The 24759-nt window shown below is 38.2% G+C and overlaps 2 protein-coding genes across 2 annotated transcripts; both read right to left on the reverse strand.

Annotated features, from left to right (window-relative positions):
• Nucleotides 1-451: 451 nt before the first annotated feature.
• Nucleotides 452-11759, reverse strand: LOC120767665 (ATP-binding cassette sub-family A member 3-like). Its single transcript, XM_040093838.1, has 13 exons — nucleotides 11446-11759; nucleotides 10776-11361; nucleotides 10575-10718; nucleotides 7397-8635; nucleotides 5856-6700; nucleotides 5382-5734; nucleotides 4621-4956; nucleotides 4435-4561; nucleotides 4179-4373; nucleotides 3386-4102; nucleotides 3142-3315; nucleotides 557-911; nucleotides 452-466 (listed from the first exon to the last, which is right to left on the reverse strand). Exons 1-13 carry the CDS (start codon nucleotides 11757-11759, stop codon nucleotides 452-454), a joined length of 5400 nt encoding a protein of 1799 aa, XP_039949772.1.
• A 2620-nt stretch (nucleotides 11760-14379) lies between these two features.
• LOC120769656 (ATP-binding cassette sub-family A member 12-like) lies at nucleotides 14380-24451 on the reverse strand. The gene is made up of 11 exons (XM_040096761.1): nucleotides 24132-24451; nucleotides 21926-22511; nucleotides 21723-21866; nucleotides 20314-21546; nucleotides 18645-19492; nucleotides 18223-18575; nucleotides 17825-18160; nucleotides 17635-17761; nucleotides 17366-17560; nucleotides 14660-15376; nucleotides 14380-14596 (listed from the first exon to the last, which is right to left on the reverse strand). The coding sequence occupies exons 1-11, from the start codon at nucleotides 24443-24445 to the stop codon at nucleotides 14413-14415; spliced, it is 5037 nt and encodes a 1678-aa protein (XP_039952695.1). The 5' UTR covers nucleotides 24446-24451; the 3' UTR covers nucleotides 14380-14412.
• Between the last annotated feature and the right edge of the window lie 308 nt (nucleotides 24452-24759).

The following is a 24759-nucleotide window of genomic DNA, read 5'->3' on the forward strand; positions in this document are numbered from 1 at the left end:
AATTTTGGCTGTGTTGCATTTTCAGCTTCTCAATTCTTTATGTTTTGTAGCGGTGTTCTTGTCATTAAAAGTTGTTACGTATTTATGTTCCTGTATGTTTGTGTCGCTCTGGACTTGCCATTACGCTCACTCCACTTTATTGCTATTACCTTTTAGTTGCATGTCATGTTGCATACTTTGTTTTTGTTAACGGAATAGGTTATGTTCTGCTTAAGCGCTGCTTCTTTTTCCCACAGAAACTTCACTCAGCAGTAATTTTAATGCTTCTACTTTGCTCTGTCTTCGTCTAAAATTGTTACATTTTGTATTTTTGATTTTCGTCTTTTTTTCTTTTAGTGTGTTTTACTGTTTTGTGTTCAACATCTGTGAACTCAATGCATTCTTTTGTGTTGCTCGTAAAATTTGAGTAATTTCCTACATTAATTTCAAGTGTGTTTCGTAATATTATTCCTCAGTAGTCTACTCTCTGTGATTAATGTCATATAATATTATGCGGTTAAAATATTAAAACATTTAGTGAAGATGTCGATAATTTTAAAAATTGCAAGGCGAGTACCAAGGCAATACTAGGAACAAAACCTAGACCTAGAACAAAACCTGTACCTAGACTTAGACCTAGATGTAGACTTAGACGTAGACCAAGACCTAGACCTAGACCTAGACCTAGACCTAGACCCAGACCTAGACCTAGACCTAGACCTAGACCTAGATCTAGACCTAGACCTAGACCTAGACCTAGACCTAGACCTAGACCTAGACCTAGACCCACACCTAGACCTAGACCTAGACCTAGACCCAGATCCAGACCTAGACCCAGACCTAGACTTAGACTTAGGCCTAGACCTAGATCTATACCTAGATTTATACCTGGACTTAAGCCCAGATCTAGACCTAGACCCAGACCCAGATCTCTGTGCGGTTAAAATATTAGAATATTTAGTGAAGAAATCGATAATTTCATACAGAGCTAGACATAGATCTAGACTAAGCCCAAGACCAGGAGTAAGGCCAAAATCAAGCCTAAGACCAAGACTTAGACTTAGACCTAGACAAACACCAATACCAATATCAAGATGAACACCAAAACGTTCAGTACTCTTTCGAAACAATGAAACTTACAAATAAAAAACAAACCTTGGAATAGATCACTCCGACGATTGGGTTAATTTATGATACATTTCTTGACTACAGGAGAAGGGACCCTGGGACATGTATGCAATAAAGTAAATTCTACCATATTTGTGATAAATATTGTGATTTCTGCCCTTGACAAACAACGCACGAAAGAGACACGTTGGGAATGGTGTAAGGCAAAATTCGAGAGAGATACTGTAAACAGCTAACTTTCTACACATCGAAAACTTTTGACGCAACTTAGTGAAACAAGAAAAAAATTACTTCAACAAGTTTTAGCTAGGAAGTATGTTTATTGTTCACTTTTTAAGTATGAGAGGTTGGGAAATCAAACGTTGTTACCAAAACCACAACGTAGAAAGAGTTTTCATGAGAAAGGGCAGATGGGGGTACTGGCAGAAGCGACGCACTGTGGTTTGGAAAGGGAAATTGGGCAGACAAAACTAAAAAATTAAAGCTGTGAAATAAAATTGGGATTAAGTTCTTCTCTGCCCTGCCTTATATTGTAGTAAGATGTATTATTTTAGCGTTATCTTTTGTTCTAATTGTTAGTATCAGAAGCCTGCAAACTTTCCAAAAAAAAATGTCTCCCATTTTCGTGACTTAAAGCGATCGGTTGGACAAAGAAACCTTAATCTCGGCCGTAAACATGTAACGCCTTTCACTATCCTTTTTCCAACTACAACGTCAACACACTTTGAAAGTGTTTGAAAGTGTTCATTATTGCTCGGCTGCCCTTTGTTCGCATTTTCTAGCTTGCCACACTGCAACGCTGCCTAAAACTAGCGCCAACGCACACTAAACTCCTCCCACCTTGAAGTGCATTAAGTATTCCGTGCTATGACACACGACTAGCGGTAAGTGCTGGGGTCCCAGAACTGTAGCACAATTACGCAAAAATATGGCTTTCAACGTTGCTTTCCTTTTCAACTGAGCGTGGGAGTATTTGATAGCGTTGCTGTGCAATAATCCACGCTAATGTCTCTTGCATAATTTAAGGGCTTTTCGCACTTTGCTTAGTTGCGGCGAGAGCAACGGCGATGACAGTGTGGCGATAGTGCGGAGAAACTCAATTTATGTGCACCACATAGATAAATGAACGTTTATTATTATTGTTGTTGTTGTTTTTTTTTTTTGTAACGGGAATGGGCGTTAAGCCACTCGGGCTAGCAGTTTTTGGAGGAAAATTCGAAAAGGTTTGGTTAGAAATATACCGAGTTTTCGACAAAATAAGTTTGTATGAATAGCTGGCACTTTTGAGAGAGAGGAGTAAGTCTGAATGTAAATTTTGGAACATAACGGTAGACCTGAGAGCTCTGTAATTTTAAAATTTATGAGTGTAAGGGGCTATTGCAGGAATTTGCGTTCATGCCTCTATATCCGCATTTAGTAATCTAAAAATGTTTTTAGAGTAGTGTAAATTTATATCAATCTCCTTAAGCCTGGAGTATAGGAAAAGGGTAAACATACCTAACCATATACCTAGACCTAGACCTAGACGTAGACCTAGACCTAGACCTAAACCTAGACCTAGACCTAGCCCAATACCTAGACCTAGTCCTAGACCTGGACGTAAATCGAGACCTAGACCTAGACCTAGACGTAGACCTAGACCTAAACCTAGACCTAGACCTAGACCTAGACCCAGACCTAAACCTAGACCTAGACCTAGACCTAGACCTAGACCTAGTCCTAGACCTAGGCGTAGACCTAGACCTAGACCTAGACCCAAACCTAGATCTAGACCTAGACCTAAACCTCGACTTAGAGCTAGACCTAAATTTAAACTTCAACCTAGCCCTCTACTTAGATCTAGATCTAGAACAATATTTCATCTAAATAAAGAAACTCCATACATTTCATACATATTATTTGATCTGCAACGTTTATAGAACACCAAAAAACGCTAAACGAAAAAAAAAAACATTTTGTAATCTATTTTGAGAAACTGACTTTTAAACACATTTAAGATGATAACACAACTTCAAGAGAAATATTTAAGTGAACCTCGATTTCGTAGCCTCCTCAGCTATCTGTTCGAATATGTAATTCATATTGAGCGAAGTGATCGACAAACTCTCAATATTCAGCTGAAATGAATTCAAGCGCAATGTCTTAAATATAACAGCCAACGTCGTGCTCTGATATGGAATGACGAATTGCATGATAGTACCCTCTTGCCTACAAGCATAAAACCAAAAATTTTATCGCATTAAGCATATACAAATTTGGGCTGCGCGACATAACTTACACTAATCTAGAATTCGGGAATGTTTTATCCATAAAAGCAGTTAAGCGAAAGTACACCTTCAATGTGACGCCGTGCGGCGTATGCACCTGCTTCTTCATACGCATTGAAACCGAGTAACCCGCGACCACCGCTTCAGCTACTTGCTCCGGTCGCCCGATATGCAAAAGCTGACCTTCGTGCATTACCGCAATTTTTGTGCACAGTATCTCGGTATAAGTGTTCATAACGGACGTAATCGCTATGGCGGTGCCACGTTTACGCAAACCATCGATCAGACGATACAGTTGACGTCTGCCATGTGGATCCACACTCCAACTAAAATTACCGATACACAATAGTGCGGGCTGTTTCAAAATTGCTATGGAATAGGAAATGCGCTCTCTTATACCCGAACTACACTGTGACAAACGCTTGTGATAATGTGAGTGTAATCCAAAATGCTTGGAGAAATCCTCAATAATATCGTTGATTTGGTGGCGTGGGTAGCCATAGAGTATGCAAAATGTCTTCAAAACCTGATAGCAAGTCATTTGCGGCTGTACGAAACCCACCGTGGGTACATAACCGATATGGGCGAGCGCTTTATTGCGCTCTTCTGTAATTTGTACACTATTAATGCAGACGCGTCCAAAACTTGGATGATACTGACCAGCGATGAGTCTTAGTAATGCACTCGTATAATTACAGTTAGTGCCGATGATACCGAACTTTTCACCACTAAACAGGTAAAAGAAAAACAGTTTTACTTGATAATTTTGTATTAATTGTGTGTGGTCTTGTAAATCATACTCACGGTTTAATTGTGAAAGATAGTCGATCCACTAAAAGTTTCCCCTTCCAAATATAACCCAAGTTCTCACAAATTACGGAATAGTAATAGCGTAAACGGGGACGAAGTGTCTGGACGTGTATGGCCTCGGCTGTGACGTTGTCCGGCTCGTTAGCATCGCTAGCATGTCGTCGCTTGTATTCTTCTAATGCACGCTCGCTAGGTAAATTGTTTTAATAACGCTTTTCATTATTTCCTTTTTATTCTCTAAACTACTTACTAGTTGTCATAGGGTATGCTGGTCTTGAAGAAATACCTGTACTCATATATGCATAATATGTACCAGGAGATAGCTATAATCATCCATAAGTAAAACATATCTTCGTCCACCGAAATTTTAGGTGTTTCTGTATTATAAATCACGTAATTAAGAAACTATTTGTTTGAAAAAAAGTTCACAACTTACCACAACAGTTGGGAATCCGTTGACAACGTCCCAAAACCACAGAAGCAATATTTATATTTTCCACTTTGCAAACTTGACTCCGTACATTGAAATCGTAGAGATTCTCAATAGCTCGACAAAATGAATATAATGGAAATATGCGTGGTATGAATAGTAAATGATCGGCATAAGGTTTGAAGTCTCTGGAAAACACTATAAAGAACACGATGCCAATGACATGTATTGAGGAAATTTTCAAGTATGCGCCGAAACTGTTTTTAAAAAATAGCGCACTCAAAACATAGTTTGTCATAGCCACAGCAATGCTCGCCAGCACCAGCAAACCAAAGCACCAGCCTGAAATGATGAAACGATAGCGTTGAATTGTCAGAAACAAATCGAACTGTCACACTTCCAAAATAATTGTAAACAAAACTAAAAATAATAAATAATTTTAAGAAACTCGGTAGCACTGGAGATATACGACTACTACGACATCTATTGAAATACAAAAATACTTTTTCGATTACAAAATATTTTCTGTCAAACAAATTCTAAAGAAAGTATTGACCCGTTTCTTGTCATATGTACTGTTGTTTGATAAGCAAATCATAATCGTTAACGCGACGAATCCAATTTCAAAAAAATTTAATAATATCAGCTTTTGTCATCAAACGAAATTACTTAGTAAAGAACCCAATATACATATACTATATATGGATAAAGTAACCTTCCATGTTAATCTCATATAACACATATGCATTTTTGGGCATCATACTTACGGAAAAGTAGCGGTGTTATATATTTTGACGGCAACACCGACCAACCCAAGAATGTGATAATTGTCAAAGCAATGCAAATTTTGATTATATCAAAAATAAATATGGATATCCAATAATTAATTCCATCTAAACCAGCCAAGCGTTGTAAGCTTTCAAATTCGCTTATACGTTCTGAGACCAAATTGATGGAACGTACGGAGTACAAGTAACACATGATCAGCGCCATATGGAATGCTATTCTGCTGCCCATGTTGAAACGCATTGGAGACATTTCTCTCATGTTAACATTACTCTCTGGTGGTAACAAATCCAACGAGACATTTAGCTTGGCATTGGTCGTGTTCAGCAAGTCCCTGAAAAATAATGGTAATACTTAGTCATCCACTCTTAAACCTTCTTACTTGTATTACATGTTTCGGAAAAATATTACAGTTTTTGGCAAAAATTGAAAACCGGAATTCGTATTGCACTTACCAAAGGTACACGTTGTGCAGAATGTCTAAAAGAACCGGCGCGACATTTGGTAAATAACCATTAAACCAGCCAATCACATGATTACGTATGGACAAGCCAAGTATCATGTTTACATTCAAATGACTTTGACCCTCCTCGCGTTCGAGATTCATTATGTAATCATTAATGTATTGATTTTTAATGTTTTTTATCTTTATATTACTATTTCGCCAATACATGTAGCGATTATAGGTTTCGACAAAGGATTGCATGGCACTATCGGGCTCCGCGCCAATATTGAGCAGTGTAATTCCCTCTTTGTAATCATTAATGCCGTTGTCCAAAACCGGTACTACTTTCATATAAGGTATCATAACGGTTGCGCAGAAAAATAAGCAAAATATCGGTAGCACTGTAGCAATCAGAATATAATATGTACTATCAATAATAAATAGTTTGTAAAACATTGCAGTCCATTGATTGTATAACTTCTCATAGACACCGACTTTACGGTGTATATTTGTTTTCATGAAAATTGCTTCTTCATTGCAGTCATCGGTAACAATGCTCTGACCATTGAAAATTCTATAGTAACGTTTACGGTCATCGTATGCGGGTCGTTCAGCACCTAGCTTACAAAAGAGCTCCTCAACAGGTGTCTCGATAATCGTTATATTGATGATGCCTAGCTCATCTTTGGCATTTTCCAATGCCCTGATCACAGTTTCGAGCACTTCAACGTTAGACGATTCAATGTGATAGGATAATTCCAGCACAAGGTCGCAGGCTGCCACAATGTCCGGTATGAATTGGCTTAGCAGTTGGGTAACTTCTTCCGACTTACATTCTTCAGATTTCGATATAAGCTATAGATCATAGGTAACAAAAGTATTAATAATGAAATGGAAAGAAATATACAGTATGGAAGGAACTTTCGATTCTAAAAACATTGTATCATTACTTGGGAAAATAATCCGTGCCAAATGTATCGGAGATATCTCGTCAAATAAAAAAGTTTTCCACACAGGGATATAAGTTCAATTTGAATAGCAGATATATGCTATAGGTCATGGTCTAAGTCTAGGTCTAGTTCTAGGTATAGATCTAGGTCTTGGTCTAGGTCTAGGTCTAGGTCTAGATCTAAGTCTAGATCTAGGTCTATGTCTGGATCAAGGTCTAGATCTAGGTCAAGGTCTAGGTTTAGGTCTATATTGGTAGATTTATGTTTAGGTCTAGGTATAGGTATAGATCTCAGTCTAGGTTTAAGTCTTGATCTAAAAAAATCTAAAACAGATATCTTGTCGAAATTGTCGAGAAAAAATATATATTTTATATGACAGCTAAATGCTATTTTAATCCGATATCGGAGGTTCCGATAAAAGAACGGCTCCTTGGAGAGAAAAGGATATGTGAAAATTTTCAGATTGATATCCCTAATAATGAGAGACAATTTCATGTATATACCTTAAAACAAGCAATGTGACTCACACGACCAATAACGAAAATAAAACGCGAAAGATATGAGCGCAATTAAAACTAGATGGATATTTAGGCAAACTCACCAAATGACAACCAAAGCAATACATGGATTTAAGAAACTGCGCTGTTCCCGAACAACTCAAACGTCCTTGAGCCAACATAATAATATTATCTGCATGCAACTCCGGTTCACGACTTAAATTTGTCGACACCAATATTACACGTCCGAATTTCTCACGTTCCAATAGTTTCCAAATAAGTTTATAGTCACACACATCTAATTTCAGAACAACATCATCCAGTAGAACAATCTTACTGCCGCCAATAAGCGCACAAGAAACAGCCAATTTGGTTCTCTGACCACATGTCAGATTCTCGGTAAGCGTATACTGTTCGCCGTCAAGTTCTAAAGCGACCAAATACTTATGCACCTCTTTGGTTAGATCAGTTGGATTTAAACCTTTCAAACGGCCAAATAACATTAACTGATGTTTGACATACAGATTACAAAAAAGCAATGAATCGCTAAAGCAGATACCAATAAAATCGCGTGGGCTGCCATATTCTTTATTTAGAGTGTCGCCCTTAAAATCGATTTTGCCCGACGTCGGTCGTTTAAAACCGGCAATAACTTCTAATAATGTGGTTTTGCCACTACCGTTATGACCCATCAGCATAGTGATTTCATCCTCATACAAACTGAATGAAAGATCCTCTATAATGATTGTATCGCCGACTTGCACTGTGAGTGCCATCACATCCACGGCGGGTGCTTTATAATTTGCTCTAACCTCAAATATGATGGTTTTCGAAAAACGATTACTGTCTGTGCTAACGCGTATGCGTTGTGGCTTGCGTTTAAATACTTTCGAAAGTTTGCTCAAAGTTCGTCCAATAATCGGTGCGAATATGCCAATCAAAGCTTGAATTATGCTCGTACCACACATTATCAACGAGTAAGAGCCGATGCTGTAGTAAACCGAATGCCCATCGTCTCTAAAGAAATTCGACCAATTCAGACCATCGTGGGTTTGAAGTCTAAATAGATTTTGCAATGCCAATGCAAATGCCGTATTGCCAAGTAAAGATATGTATGGATGTAAAACATCGCTCAACGGTGACGTATGATTGCCAATGGCAAAAGGTGCATACAACATGATCCAGATAGTAGGTGCGGCACAAATCGCCATATGAGAGTTATGAAACAGTTTAAATATCATATAGCAGTAGCTGAGTGTATTTATATTAAACGCGGTGAAGAGAGTAAATAAGCAAGTGTACGAAGATTTACTGAAGACACCGAAACCACTGTTCCAAGGAATCTGGAAATCAAGTAATGAAGACATAGTTCACTGTTATCAGTATTTATTATAGCTAATACTTTACAATTACAAAGAGGAAATAATTGGATTAATTATTTTTTGGCGGATTTGAAAAATTCTTTCACCGCAAGGAAGCTTGAAAAGTTCCCGGTCTACAATAGTTAAACACATTTTTTTGAAAAGTTTCATTTTTTTATTCAACACGGTTTGCTTCCAGAATAATACACCGATAGCGACCCTTCAACTTTTCGATACAATTTTCAATTTACGATTTGTTCTTTACTTCAAAATAGGCCTCAGTTTCCGCCATCACTCTTTCAAACCACGAAAATTTCTGCGCAGCGGGAATTTATTTAAGATCTGAGAACAAGAAATAGTCACTGGAGATCAGATCTGAAGAAAACGGTGGATGAGGAAGCAATTCGAAGTCTAATTCATAGACTTTAGCCATCGTTTCTATGGACTTGTGCCACGGTGCATTGTTTTAGTAAAACTGCACTTTCTTTTTTCTCAAATGCGTCCGATTTTTGGAGATTTTGTCTTTTAAATGGTCGAACAACGCTACGTAAAAGTGCTTGATGCTTTTCACGGTAGTCAATAAAAATTATTCCATGCGCAGGCGAAACTACAGACGTTAACCGACTGTAGCCCTCGCTTGGGAGCGAGCTCATCGTGATCTGTCCATTCGGATGACTGTCGATTGGACTTCGAAATAAAATATTGGAGCTATGTTTCATCAGTTATCACAGGATTTGTCCGGAAAGTAATACGATTAAGTCGATTTAAAAAAAATTATTTAACCAATCATTACAATTCTTTAAAAGCTTTCAAAATAGACTCCTTTTGAGCCGAGGTACATGCTGCTTAGATCTCCTCTGTTGTCTCAAAATGCTTGCCCTCGGCCCTTTCAGGCAAGGAAATAAAAAAACGTTCGGAAGAGGGCGTCACCTTGGCTATTGGGAGGGTGCGGAAGCCTTGGGATGCTGGCCTTGATTAGGTACCTGTTCACAAGAAAGGCGGTGTGAGCCAGGACATTGTCGTGGTACAACTGTCAATCGGCTGCGATGTCTTATCGGATCCGATAACCCCCCGATGGGTCTCTTAAGGACTTCCACGTAAAACTAATTCATGGTGGACGATGCCTTCGATATCAAAAAAGACAATGAGCATCGTTTTCACATTGGATTTGCTCATTCTTCCAGTCTTTATCAGTGACAGCTTTGCGACCCTGCAAAAAGTCCTTGTGTCACCGAAACACACCACTTCTTGCTAAAGTAACTGGATAAGCCTGTTTGATCATATTAAACGTCTCAATTTCAGATTTACCGTGTTTCTCACAAAATTTAATCGCGTACTTCTGCTCTAACAAACGCTGCATTTTCGGCTTGCACCACTCACAGAAACACGTCGCGCGAAAATGTTTGTCCTGACTCTCCAAGAGCTCGGAGACAACTGACCAGTCGCTCGTTCGTTAGCTAGGAATGCCCTCGACCGAATTCAGCCGGTGCACGCATGCTCCGAAGAACAGTCGCGGCGGAAGAAGATCAGTTCTATTACTTTCCGGACAAACCCTGTATATGCGTCTTTTGAAGGTTCAAGCTAACTAAAAATCCTATGGATTTAATCCTACTAGCAACGTTTATGTGTCAGACCGGGACTTTTCAAGTGGCATGTTATTTTATAGGGTCTTCGACGTTCTCTTCTTGGAATTACAAGCTTCGTGGTAAACTTAACACGTTTACCCCGTTCACTATAAACATTGTTTTGTAGCACTGGATCGATTTTGCTACCATTTTTAAAGGAGTTTCACTTACGAATGCTTTCTAATATTGTTTTCAATGATTTTTGTGCATATTTTTTTAATCCCCAGATAAATCACTAATACTGAATGCCACATTTCGTATCTGGTAAATTACTACTTTAACTGAACAGTACATACCTTTAAAATTATTAACAGCAAAGTGGTGCTAATGGATATAGAAATCAGCGAGAACACGAACCAGCTATAGAATTGTATGAAGTAGGTCACATCGAAAATCGCCAATAAGGAATGCAATTGGGCTTCACGCTCATTGATTAGAATCTAAAATGTGTTTAGCGATTAGTTTTCTTTTCACATAGAACTTGTCACCGCTATTACCCTTAGCAAATATAAGAGCGTGCAAATATATGCCACAGCTAATACCAGCGACAGGCGCAGTTCCAACGCTTCGGAAAGTGGATCGTAATAGTGTTCGGCTATTGGAAAGCGTCGCAGAAATAATTCATCGCTCAGCGATTTGTTGCATGTCAAATAAATATAAGCTTCGGAAATTGTTTTCTGTATCAAAATGAAGCCTTCACCCAAATAAGGCACGAAGCCCATGTGCCGCTCGTGCTTCTCAACATTCGGAAATAAATATCTGGTATCCCAAGTTTCGCCTATATATTCCTTATATAAACGCAATTCGCTTGGAAAAATAATTGTATACTCCAATCGATTCGGATATATGCCAATTTTATATATGGATTCCGATTCAATATTAAAGACGCCTTCGTGAAAACAAATGCCGGCCAGATAGTACTCAGTTGCCATCTTCGCGCGCAGTTCTTCACATGTTTTGTAACTAATATATTGATCACTTCTTAATTGTAGTCTGTCCGTCAACGCCATAATATTAACGATTGCCTCAAAATCTGGCGCATAGGCAATCACAAGCTGTGGTGCGTACACATTATACGAAGGACTTCATAGCAAAAACAAATTCAAATGCATTTATGCAATAAATTAGCAAGAAAAAAGGTCTCAAAATTATAAGCATGTCACTTACGCGCCCAAATATTTTTCAATTGCACTTTGACGCCCCACAATGATGTCCAACAAACGTTTCCAATTTGCATCAATATCCTCGATTCTAAACGGCATGGCTGTTATGTGCTCAGCCGAAATATTAAACCGCAGTATGATGACAATGAGCGCACAAAGGCTCGGCATTAGCAGCGCGACAAGAAACTCCCAACGCGTATTCCAGTGCATAAAGCAGTCCTTCCAAAACATCCATTTGAAGCGTAGCCAATTGTAGTTGGTCGGCTCCAATTGCTCTTCGGAGCGTCCGGTGCTCAGCGCTGAGCCGTCCGATGACATTTTCAAACAGCAAAAACGTTTCAAATCATACAAATTGGGAAAAAAATTTCTCACTGAAAAAAATTCAAAAATTCTAATTTAAACAACTGACAGTTGAAACTTAATTTTTTTTTTGCTTTCACAAGTGACACAAGTCACAGTTGCGCACAGTGGTGGGAAACAGCTTGTTTCTGTTGCTTATGCGCATAACGTAAAGCAGATGTGTACCGAAATTTTTTATAAAAATGCATCATGCATTACATTTATTTGCCAGGATGCTCAGCGGAAATTGAAGCTCAGTTTGTTTGGCATTTAATTTCTGTGTATTAATATTCTAGTGTAATGTATGAAAATGATAGTTTGAGTCGAGAATATTACCCCTTATGAATAATGACCTGTTAGAACTCCCACAATTGGGCAGAGGCTAATCTTACTGAAGGAAAAAAGCTCACTTGATCTCTTGCGATCAATATTTTGCCAAAAATATTTTGCAAGTTCCCGCTTAGAAAAGCTATCTAATAGTAGCACAGAAGAGAGTAGAGCACCGACACATTCTATTTTTGCGGATGCGGGAGCTAGGGTATCCGCACTTGCTTGCTCTGCAGCTTTACAGTGGTCGACGATTTAATCAGTCCTGAACGTACAGTTAGTGAGCTCAAGTCTAGTATCCCTGTCCTGTTATCAGAGTGGATTGCCACTTCTTTCCCCTCAAGCTCTGATCCATTCACAAAGAAGCTCACTGCCCTCTCCTCTAATATATTCTACCAACCCACAACTCCTTCGCAGTTATGGGGGCAGAGAAAATAGCCGCTATATTTTAATTTGATAACTCCTTGATCCAAAAGATTTGGTATAAAGTCAAAGCATCTGAGGATTTCCGAATATCCAATAAGTCTTCATTTAGAAATCCAAATTCTTTGAGTCTGATAGCAACTTTTGCGACCATACACCTGCCGATATCTATGGGCATTGTATGCAAAATGGAATTAAGTGCCTTGGCTGGAGGTCCTTTTGAGGACCACACATGTTGAACAACGCTGCTTGTTGTAAGCTCTATAGCTTCTTTGCAAGTGTGTCTAGGGCCCTCCACTATACAAAGACCTCACAGAATATAATGAACTTGATTGTGGTGTCGTAGAACCAGAAGACTGCTTTCGGTGGGAAGTGCTGAATATAGGGTGTTTTAGCTTCGATTCAACCTCAATTCGGCTTAGCGTTGTTACAGCGGTTTTCAGTTCAGCAAGACATTTTCGACTGCCTCAACATCTAGGTAGTTCCAACAGCGAAATCTTTAGGCTTTAAGGCTTTCTTAAGCCATGGCATGGTCGAATTCGGAACAGTATGATCTACCTATACGATAAGCTTGTTGCGCTCCTGTTAAATGGTCACTTGGAATGCGCCCCTTATGTGCCAGTCCATCAGCCTCTCCAAAGTTTCAGTAAGAAACTTGGCCGTGACGTGAAAGCAACTCCCAGTCATGAAAATATTTCCATGCGACTACTGAATTTCGAATGTTCAGTTTCTATGACAGCTAAATGCTATAGTAGTTCAAAACCGGTGATTGCGACAAATGAGCAGTCTCTAGGGGAGAAAAGGGCGTGTGAACATTTTCATAGTGACATCTTAAAAACTGAGCGATTGGTTCGAGTTTGTGCAGAAAAAGTTGTTTTTTCTGGATGCAATGGCAGCTTGGCTTGCTCTTCGTCCCAAATGCGATAATTTTGCCTGTTTACATTCCCATTTAGTCAGAAATGGGCCTTATCGTTGAACAAAATTTGGCTCGAAAACTGTCGGATCTTCTTGGAACTTTTTAGAGCCCATAGAGCGAACCACTGTCGCTTGAGAAGGTCGAGCAGCTTCAGTTCTTGTACAAGCTGCACTTTGTTCGCTTTCAATTTAAGGTCTCGACGTAAAATGTGCCAAGTCGTCCCATATGTCAGTCCGAGTTGCTGCACACAGAGCCGAATCGACTCTCCACAGTCTTCGTATACACTCTCAGGTACGGCTGCTATATTTTCTTCACTGCGTGCTGGACGTTCGTTCAAATACATTTCCCAATTATGAATGATGCGTCTCAGCGTGGGTGATGGTGTTGCAAATAGTACGCTGAGTAGGGACATTATTTTGACCATAAGTTGAGCGAAACACATTCCTGAATTTTTGTAATAAAGTTGAACGATTTGTAAACTTTATTCGCGCGTAAAAATGTCAAGCAATACTAAACAAAAATACTATGACAGCTTTACTCGACTCAAGCGTGATCTGTAAAAAAAGCTATTAACAGAATTGTTGACTTCAGCTGAGATTTTTTACTCTCCACAGTAACTATATTGATCTGACCTATCCACCTAACAATCGCAGAGAAGATCGAAAACGACAGCGCGTCTTTCGAAAATTGAGGTATAAGACGAGTTTGTAAATTCAGCAGTGACCATTTCGAAGTTCCCGAAGCACGCATTACCAAGCTGGGAACTAAAAACTCTGTTGAAAAGACCTAATGTAATGTGCTAATGTTAAAAAAGAACAACATTTCTTAAACTGAACGTGAAAATGTATATTCAAGATATTAAAAATATTAATTCAATTATAATTCAACTAAATGAAAAGTAAGCGAACGAAACAAGTTTCAAAAAAGATGCATGTAAAGGCTATATTTGCAGGTGGTTCAGTGTGTTTATAAGCTCTTGGATTTACGCGCATCCTCGGCTATCAACTCGAATATATAATTCATGTTGATTCTAGTGATCGTAAGGCTGTCGATATTCAGCTGAAATGAATTCACGCGCAGAATCTTAAATAAAGTGCCCAAAGTAGTGCTCTGATACGGTATATAGTATCTCATTATTGTGCCCTCCTCTCTGAAATAATGGAAAATGTTATTATTACATACGAATATATATAAATTTGTTGTCGGCACTTACATCAATTTGGAGCTGGGAAATGTTTTTTCCATAAAAGCGGTTAAGCGAAAGTAGACTTTCGAGGTGACGCCTTGAGCTGTTTGCACCGTCTTCTTCATGCGCATCGAAATTGAATAACCTGCCGCAATTGCATGCGCTATCTTTTGCGGTTCGCCGATATGCAGAAAACGTCCCTCATGCATGACCGCAATCTTTGTGCACAGTATCTCGGTAAAAGAATTCATAACGGACGTAATCACTATGGCTGTGCCACGTTTACGCAAGCCGTCGATCAGTCGATAAAGCTGACGTCTGCCATGCGGATCCACACTCCAACTAAAATTGCCGATACACAAGAGTGCGGGCTTCTTTAAGATCGCTATGGAATAGGAAATGCGCTCTCTTATACCCGAACTACACTGTGACAAACGTGTATGGTAGTGTGAGTGTAAGCCGAAATGTCTTGCGAAATCATCAACGATTTCACGGATTTGATGCCGTGGATAGCCATATAATGTACAAAACATTTTCAAAACCTGATAGCAAGTCATCTGCGTATGAACACAACTAACAGTGGGCACATAACCGATATTGGCGAGTGCCTGATTACGCTCTTCCGTCATTTGTACGGCATTGACGCAGACACGTCCAAAACTTGGTTTATCCTGACCAGCAATTAGACGCAGCAATGCATTCGTATAGTTACAGTTAGTGCCGATAATGCCAAACTTTTCACCGCTGCAAAGTTGTTAGAAATAGTTTTTAGGCAGTGTTGATTGCGTTGTTTTTAAAGATGTTAATGGGTTTTACGGCGCCGAAAAAGTAATATTTTTATTATCTTATCTAGTTCGCTTACATCTCTAGAATCCGAATCTGTTCCGAAAGATAGTTTTGCAGATACGGCCTAGACAATTTTCGCACACGACTTCGTCTATATAACAGGTCGATTGGATCTTCGATCTAACACTTAGATGGCGTTAATAGGATTCAAAAAGCTCGCGTATAAATTTGAAAACAATGGATAAAACTAAATTGGGTGTGTTCGGGCAAAATACAGTTTAGACATAAGCTTGGCTTGCTAACGAGTTACCGGAAACTACTGCTGCAAAATCAACCACCAAGTATGGATATGCTAAGTTTAGATGTGGTGAAATGAGCACAGAAGGCTATGAATGCAATAAACGTCCAAAAGTCAACAAAACAGTTTTGGATGACCATTAAGTGAAGTAGTTCGAGATAGCAGACACTCTAAAGATATCAACTGAATGTGTACTATACATCATATCATCACGAATATTTATGTAGGAGAAAGCTCTGAGCAAAGTGGGTGCCGCAGCTGCTCACTCTTGACAAGAAACATCGATGAGTTCATAATTCAGAGCAGTGGTTGGAGATATGCAAGCGTAATAATGCTGAGATTTTGCATCGATATGTGACAATAGATGAAACATGGCTCCATCATTTCACTCCGAAGTCCAATCGACAGTCAACCGAGTGGACTGCACACGCTGAAACCGCTGCAAAGCGTGGACAAATTCAACAGACAGCTGGCAAAGTTTGAATCTTGGGATGCGCATGAAAAAATTCTTTTTGACTGCCTTGAGTAAAGAAGGGTCTTCAACAGCGATCATGTCTGCTAAAAATAAAGTTATCACTTTTTGCTTTCGTCCAACGCTTTAGTTAGCTAGCTTATGATCTTTATTGAAACACGTATTATTTTTTATTTAAGATGATACTATAAGGAGTTCTGCTATCATTTCTTTCCGAGAGAATGACTGCATATTTGAATATTTTCCTGTGAAATTTCCACAAAATATTTATAAGCGTATATCCTTCGAATCATAAATATTGGGTAGTCGAAAAAGTCTTTACGTAATTTGTCAATAGAAGCTAGATGTTATGATACCACATGAATTGTCTGGCAAAAATTTAGTGGACCGAATTAATGTCTGCTATTCTTTGCGAAATGAAATTGATTCATTTCTGAAGAGAATGGTAACAGGAGATGAAAATAGGATCAAATACGACATTAATGTGCGAAAAAGATGATGATCCGACAGTGGTGAAGCTCAACCAAGGTTGACGCCAGGATTGACGCCTCGAAAGGTCATGCTGTGGGTTTGGTGGGTTTGGAAAGGAATCATCCACTACGTGCTGCTCCAGCCTGGTCGGACGATTGATTCTACATTTTACTGTCAACAACTGATGAGATTAAAGCAAGCAATCGAAGAAAACTGCCAGAACTGATCAACAGAAAGGGCTTCGTCTTCGATCAGGACAACGCTAGACAAAATACATTTTTTATGACTCGGCAAAAACTGGGAGAGCTGGGCTGGGAAGTTTTGATGAACCACCAGATAGCCCTGACTTTGCACCATCGGAGTATGGAGTAAAGTTTGCTTTAAGAAAAGCCTGTGAAAATTACATCTCGGAGTTTTTCGCTGAGAAACCAGAAAGTTTTTACGTTTTTTGTGGAATAATGTCTCTAGCGGAAAAATGGCAAAAAGTGGTCGACCGAAATGGTACATATTTGGTTAAATAAAGTTCATTATAAATATAAAAAGCAAAAAACAAGTTGACATTTGATTAGAAATGCGAAAAGACTTTTTCGACTAACCAGCAGTTTGAAAAAAATATTTAATTTAAAATATTTGAAAATTGTTTTTTTTTTTTTTCTGCGCGAGGAAACCCATGTAAGCCTCTTAAAGCGCTACATGCTTTACTTACGGTTTGATAGTGAAAGATAGGCGGTCCACCAAAATTTCGTTTTTCCGAAATAAGCCCAAATTTTCGCAAATAACGGTAAAGTAGTGACGCATACGCGGTCTCAATGACTGCACGTGTATGACTTCGGCTGTGACGTTGTCTACCATATAAGAGTCGCTAGCGTGTCGTCGTTTGTATTCGTCTAATGCACGATCGCTTTTTGAAAAGTTGAACAATTTTATTTCTTACTTCTTATTTACTATATAACCTATAAAAAAACTGGTACTTACTAATTGTCAAACGGTGTGGCGCGCTTAAAGACATCACGGTATTCGTAAATCAGTAAGCAAATGGCGCCAGCAATGATAATTAGCCATAAGTAGAGCATGTCCTCGCGAACCGAAATTGTCGGCATTTCTGCATTTGAAGAAATTATACATTTTCGCAATGTTACATAGTTGTTGTACAATAAACACTCACCACAGCAATTCGGTTGCATTTTACAATGTTCGAAAGACACTGCGGCGAATTTGATGTCCTCATTTTCGCACAATTGCAATTGTATATTGTAGTCATACAAATTCTCGAAACCTCTACAAAATGAGTACAAGGGAAATAGACGTGGTAGAAACATTATAGTTTTGATATAATTTTTGAAACTTCTGGAGAAGAGAACATAGAAGATGGCACCAAGCGCCTGGAATGCCGTAATTTTCAAGAAACCACCGTAGCTACTTTTGAAAAAGAAACAGCTGAGTATATAGTTGGTCGAAGTTAAGGCAGCGCTCGTCGATAATAGTAGAAAGAATGCCCAACCTATAGAATATTTGAAATGCCATTTGGTGTGATGCTTTGGCGAAAATTGCAGTAATACTTACGTAAGACATCCGTCGTTATGTAAGCTGAGCATAATAAGAACCACGATATAATGGTGAAGCTGGCCACAATGATAAATGTTTTGATCATGTCAAAGCAAAACATGGTTGTCCAGTAGTTTAAGCCATTCAAACCGGCCAAACGCTGCAAGCCCTCAAAACCGCTTGTACGCTCCGAAATCAAAGCAATTATCCGCACAGATATTATGTAGCATATAATAAAGGACAGCTGCAGAGCCATTATGCTGCCCATGTTGAATGTCATATTCGATAATTCCTTAACATCAATATCTTCTTCAATCGGCATCAACTCCAGCGATACATTGATCTTGGCATTGGTCGTATTTAGCAGTAGCCTGTAAAAGGAAATGTTGAAGCAGACTTTCACGAGTGTTTGGCGTACGTTAGCGTATTGTTTGTGTTACCAGAGAAATGCGTTGTGTATGAGATTTAGAACGAGCGATGGCACACCCGGCAAATATCCATTGTACCAACCCACCACCTGTCGCGTCATGGACAAGCCAAGTATTAGCTTTTCGTCCATATAATTGTAGGGCTGCTGTCGCTGTAGTGACAATATATACTCGCCGATTAATTGATTTTTGATATATGTGACTTTAACATTGCTATTACGCCAATACATATATTTGTGAAATGTCTCGGCAAATGAAGTCATTCTTATGTTCGGCTTTTGTGGATAGCTAATTAGAGTTATGGCATCCTTGTAATCGCTTATATCACACCCTCTTTCTGGCATCCTTTCGATTACGGGCACTATGCCGATTATACAAAGTATGATGGTCATCAATGGCATAAGCAGGAACAACGGTAAGTAGTGTGCATAGGAATTTTGTATGATGACAAACTTATAAAACATGGCACTCCAGTGAGTAAAGCACTTTTCATAAGCACTCATCTTATGTTTTATATTCGCTTTCATGAACAACGTGTCGTCGGCAGTGCCCTCGGTAATGCTTAGCCCATTGAAGATTCTGAAGTAACGTTTACGATCATCATAAGCGGGTCGCTCGGCACCGAGCTTACAAAAGAGTTCCTCAATGCGTGTTTCAATTATCGTTATGTTGACAATGCCCAGCCTATCTTTCTCCTCTTCTAGCGCATTTAGTAGTGACTCGAGTATTTCCACATTGGTGGATTCGATATGATATGATAATTCCAATATAAGATCGCAAGCTACCACAATATCTTCCAAAAAAGTGCTCAGCAGTTCGGTTATGTCTTCGGACTTACAGTTCTCAGATTTCGATATGAGCTATTGAATGAAAAGGTGTTAGAAAATCATAAAATAACTTATGTAAAGCAAACAAAAGGAGTAAAGTATATGATGGAATCCCAAGAAGAGCACAATCAACTACATTATTGAAAATTTGGAAAACTGCTTAGCAGTGCCAATACGAGGCATCTCTTTCTCTGCTCACGTGCTGAAGAGGGATATGTGAATGGCGAGAAGTCGTTGGAGAAGAGGCGGAGTGAGGTCTTTAAAGCATCGGTTGAAGCTGGCAAGGAAGGTTGGAGGGAAAGTTTTATATAAGATATCAGAATCTTAGCTTTTGGCTACCGGATTTAAGCAGGTGGTAGCCCACTGCTACGAAATACAACGTCTTTCGGGGAGTCGCCTCTTTTACTCCGGCAGCAGAGCAGCAATACTAGTGCTAAGCTTGCTAATTATGTGCTCAAAGAGTGTCTGCTCTCACCGTAAATAGCATCAAGCTACTTCATTATCAGACTCACAGTGGAATCGCAAGCAACTGTAAAGTCGATAAGCCAGCCAGAGCAGAGAGAAGAATGGGCGCGAGTTGGATTTCCACTGGCTTCTTCTTCACACCACTTATGTTAGCTATTTGTCGTAATATTGAAAGCATTTATGCTCAGACACCAAAGTAGAAGCTAAAGCTTTAAAGCACATAGCGAAACATATAAGGTTTCGAGTTATGAACTAGTCTGACACGTGATTTCTAATATCTCATTCACCGTCCTTCGTGTGTCGTTTTACATATTTTATACAATTATTAACACGAAATGTTGGACTTCAATAATAAAACTGCAGAATCCAATCCCAAGCAAGGAACTTACCAAATGGCAACCAAAGCAATACATGGACTTTAGAAACTGAGCAGTACCAGCACATTTTAAACGTCCTTGAGCAATCATAATAATATTATCAGCATGTAACTCTGGTTCACGACTTAGATTTGTCGATACCAATATAACACGCCCGAACTTCTCTTTTTCCAATAACTTCCAAATAAGTTTGTAGTCACGCACATCCAATTTCAGCACAATATCGTCCAGCAGCACGATCTTACTGCCACCAATAAGCGCACAGGAAACAGCCAATTTGGTTCTCTGACCACATGTTAGATTTTCTGTGAGAGTGTAGCGGTGTTTGTCCAGCTCCAATGCCTCTAAATATTTAGTGGTCTCTTTCTTGACATCAGTCGAATTTAGACCCTTTAACTTGCCAAATAAGAGCAGCTGATGAACCACATACAAATTACGAAAGAGCAGCGAATCGCTGAAACAGACACCAACAAAATCGCGCGAATTTCCAAAGTCACCATTACCAGTGGTCTCTTTAATAACTATTTTACCAGAAGTGGGCCGCTTAAGACCGGCAATAACTTCTATTAATGTAGTTTTACCACTACCGTTATGACCCATTAACATAGTGATTTCATCTTCAAACAAATTGAATGAAACTTCATCGAGCACAAATTTCTCACCAAGTTGCACAGTCAATGCCAATACTTCCACTGCTGGTGCCTTGAAATTTGCTCGAACCTCCAGTATAATTGTCTTCGAATAGCGGTTATTTTCAGAACTAATACGCACGCGCTCCTTCTTACGAGGATTTAGTTCTTTTATCAATTTGGTGAACATGCGACCAATAACCGGTGCACATATACCCAGTAACGACTGCATTATGCTCGTGCCGCATATTATGATGCCATAGGTGCCTACAGCATGGTGTGGCGTGGACCAATGAGTTTTAAAGAAATTATTCCAACTAACGCCTTCATGATATTGAAGTTGAAATATATGCTGTAATGCTAGGGCCAGAGCTGTATTGCCAAATAAACAAACATACGGATGGTAGTTGGGAAATAAATCGATGCCGATGGAAAATGGTAAATATAGCGCGATCCAGAAAATGGGCGCTGCACAAATGGCCATATCGCGGTTTCGAATCAGTCTCGATATCATATAGCAGTAGCTTAGTGTATTTATATTATAGGCGGTAAAGAGAGCAAATAAGCATGTAGCAGACGTTCTGCTGAAGACACAGAAGCCACTGTTCCAAGGAATCTGAAATGGTTTTAGAAATGGGAAATATTTGTTATTAGTGTCACTTCGAGATGCAAGTCTATATTTAATAAAATTTTTAGAAACCTCTAACGATGAGAACACTTTCTAGCTCCATAACTTAAACTTTCATTTAAATGTATTCTCACTTACTAAAAGCTAGTGATTAGCGAACTTACCTTTAAAATTAGGATCATGACAACCGAACCAATAGATAATGAGATTAGGGAAAAGGTAAACCAGCTATAAAACTGCAGGAAATAGGTCACATCTAAAGTGGCTAGCAAATCATTTAAGCCGAGGTCCTGTTCATTGACCAAAATCTGAAAATACATTAATCATGTTATCAAAAAATACATGCTCATAGCTGGGAAATACCCACTCGTAATAAATACAATATTGTAGTGATATATGCCATGGATATCAATAATGACAAACGCATCTCCAACATTTCCGAAAGTGGATCATAATAACGCTCGGCTTTTGGAAATTTCCTTAATACAATATCGTTTTCGACTGTGACGTTACAAGTTAAGTTTATATAAGCCTCTGAGATCGACTTCTGGATCATGATAAAACCTTCCGTTATATATGGTATTGGACCACCTTTACGTTCTTGCTGCCCTAAATTCGGATATACATTTGTTGTGTCCCAGGTTTCGCCTATATATTCCTGATATAAGCGCAACTCGCTGGGAAATATAATAATGTAATCCAAACGATTTGGATATATGCCAATTTTATATATGGATTCAGTTTCAACGTTAAAGACGTCTTCATTAAAACAAACTCCAGCAAAGTAGTGTTCGGTCCTCATCTTCTTGCGAAGTTCATCGCATGTGTTAAAGGTTATAAATGGGCTGTCCCAATCGAACTTATTAAATGTGAACTCCATTATGTTGTTAATTGCTTCGAAATCTGGCGCATACGCAATGGCGAGGAGTGGTACATATGGAGTATGTACTGGACTGGAGAAAGCAAACATTAAGAGCGCAATAAGAATAAAGTAGAATTATAAAAAAAACAGGTTAAACAAGACTTTTTAATATAGCATGTTTTGCCATATTTTCAAAAAGTCAATAATTTGTATAATTTGTATAAGGTGGCATCACTGCAAGGGTATACATACATATGTATACATTTTTTAGCTCAAGCTGTTTTTAGATACGATTAAGTAATTTCATACTTGCAAGGAGTCAATTATTTTTTTTGATTCGAAGAAGGTGGCAACGTTACAAAATTAAATTTTGATACGCACTATTTTTAACTCAAAGATGTTTTTAAATACGATTATGCATTTTCATATTTTCAATAAGTCAACTATTTTTATTATTCGATTAAAGTGGCAACGCTACAAAAGTAAATTTTAAACGCGGTATTGTTATAAAGTTCAAATTTCGTTCTCATTTTTTAGTTTACATAAAAACACAAACTTTCAATTTGAGTAAAGGTGGCAACACTGCATGAGATATTTTGAACTTTAATGTCCATAAAGTTCAAATTTCGTTACCATTTTTATTCAATTTACATAAAAACACGCACTCTTATGCAGTTTCATCCTTTCAAAAAGTCAATTATTCAAACTTTCAATTTGAGTAAAATTTCATTTCGTCTTTTAAGTTTTTTTAATGAAGATTTTTTGATGTACATACTTTATTCTTTCAAAAAGTAAATAATTTTTATAATTCGATTAAAGTGGCAACACTGCAAGAGAAAGTTTTTAAATTTAATTTTATTGTAAAGTAAAAATTGCGTTGATATTTTTTTAATTACATAAAAAACACAAGCTTTAATTTTGAGTAAAGGTGGCAACACTGTTTATTTTTAATATGTATATATTTTTTAACTTAAGGTGGCAACACTGAAAGACTAAACTTAGTATTATTACAAACTTCAAACTTCGTTGTAATATTTTTAATTTACAAAAAAAGAAACATACAAGAACATAATATAATCTCTCAAATCAGAAATAATCAAACAGAAGGTTGTAATCGATATAATGGCTTTGTGGGAGTTAGGATGACAAGAGTACTGAGTTTCAGCATCAAATAGTATTATGTCAGGCAGGGAGACTACTAGAAGATGAATAGCTACTATATTGACTATATTGACAATAGACAAGAAGCTATAGACTGATCTCATCTACTCTTGTTATAGATGGCTCTTTGGACCTAACCTGCAACATTTCGACTTATTTTCATGATATCTTAGTTAATGACCAAACAGTCAACCAGAGTAGTGAAAATTATTTTAATAATAGCACTGGTCTAAGAGAAGTATCGTAATTTTTCCACTTCTGGCAAGTGTTCACATTATTCTCAGGAAATTATGTACACTTAGTTTTGCTAACATATCCTATATATTGACCCTTATTTCCTATACAAATTCTATGCTAAGCACTTGGGTCTTCATGTTCCGTATCTGGTAGCTTGATAAAGTGTAATTCGATGCCAATCATTTTTAGTTGAGACTTGTCTTATCGATAGTAAAGGAAAACAGTCTGACATAGTTTAAAATTCTGTCATGTGTAACACAGACATATAACTACTAAAATCTTCGTATATTCCATTTAATATGTATACACTTACTTATCAAAACTTTCTTCTAGAATACCTCCGCGCTCATCAACTTCGCGAATCACGTTCCTCCATGCCTTTTGAATGTCCGTATCGCCATAAGTTATGGTTGTGAGGTGTTCGGCCGGTATGTTAATGCGCAGGATAACTGCTATGAGACTGCATATGCTGGGCATAAGTACGGCGAATAGAAATTCCCAGCGTGTGTTCCAATGCATGCAGCAATTTTTCCAAAACATCCATTTGAAACGGAGCCAATGGTAATTGGACGGCAACGAATCGTCTTCAGAGTGTTCGCTGCTGAGCGGAGAATTATCAGAAATCATCTTTATACAAAGCGGTTTTCCAATGAAGTGAATATAATTCAATCGTACGGAAGAAGTTTCTTCTATGAAAATTATTGACAACTGAAGAAAAAGCTGAATCAAGAATTGTGTAATATTACAAGTGAAGAAAGTTTGTGTAGTAATGGAAAACGGTTGCTCATAAAAATCTATAAATGCTATTCAACATGGGTAAGTGAATTAATTTCGAATTGAGTATATTTGTACGTAAAGATTTTTGAGCAATTTGTTTAATTATTAACAATTTTTATTTAAAAATATCCATATATTTTTGCTTTACGTTGGCGCATTCAATG

The sequence above is a fragment of the Bactrocera tryoni genome, chromosome 2 (genome assembly GCF_016617805.1).
Source record: "Bactrocera tryoni isolate S06 chromosome 2, CSIRO_BtryS06_freeze2, whole genome shotgun sequence".
Classification (NCBI taxonomy): domain Eukaryota; kingdom Metazoa; phylum Arthropoda; class Insecta; order Diptera; family Tephritidae; genus Bactrocera; species Bactrocera tryoni.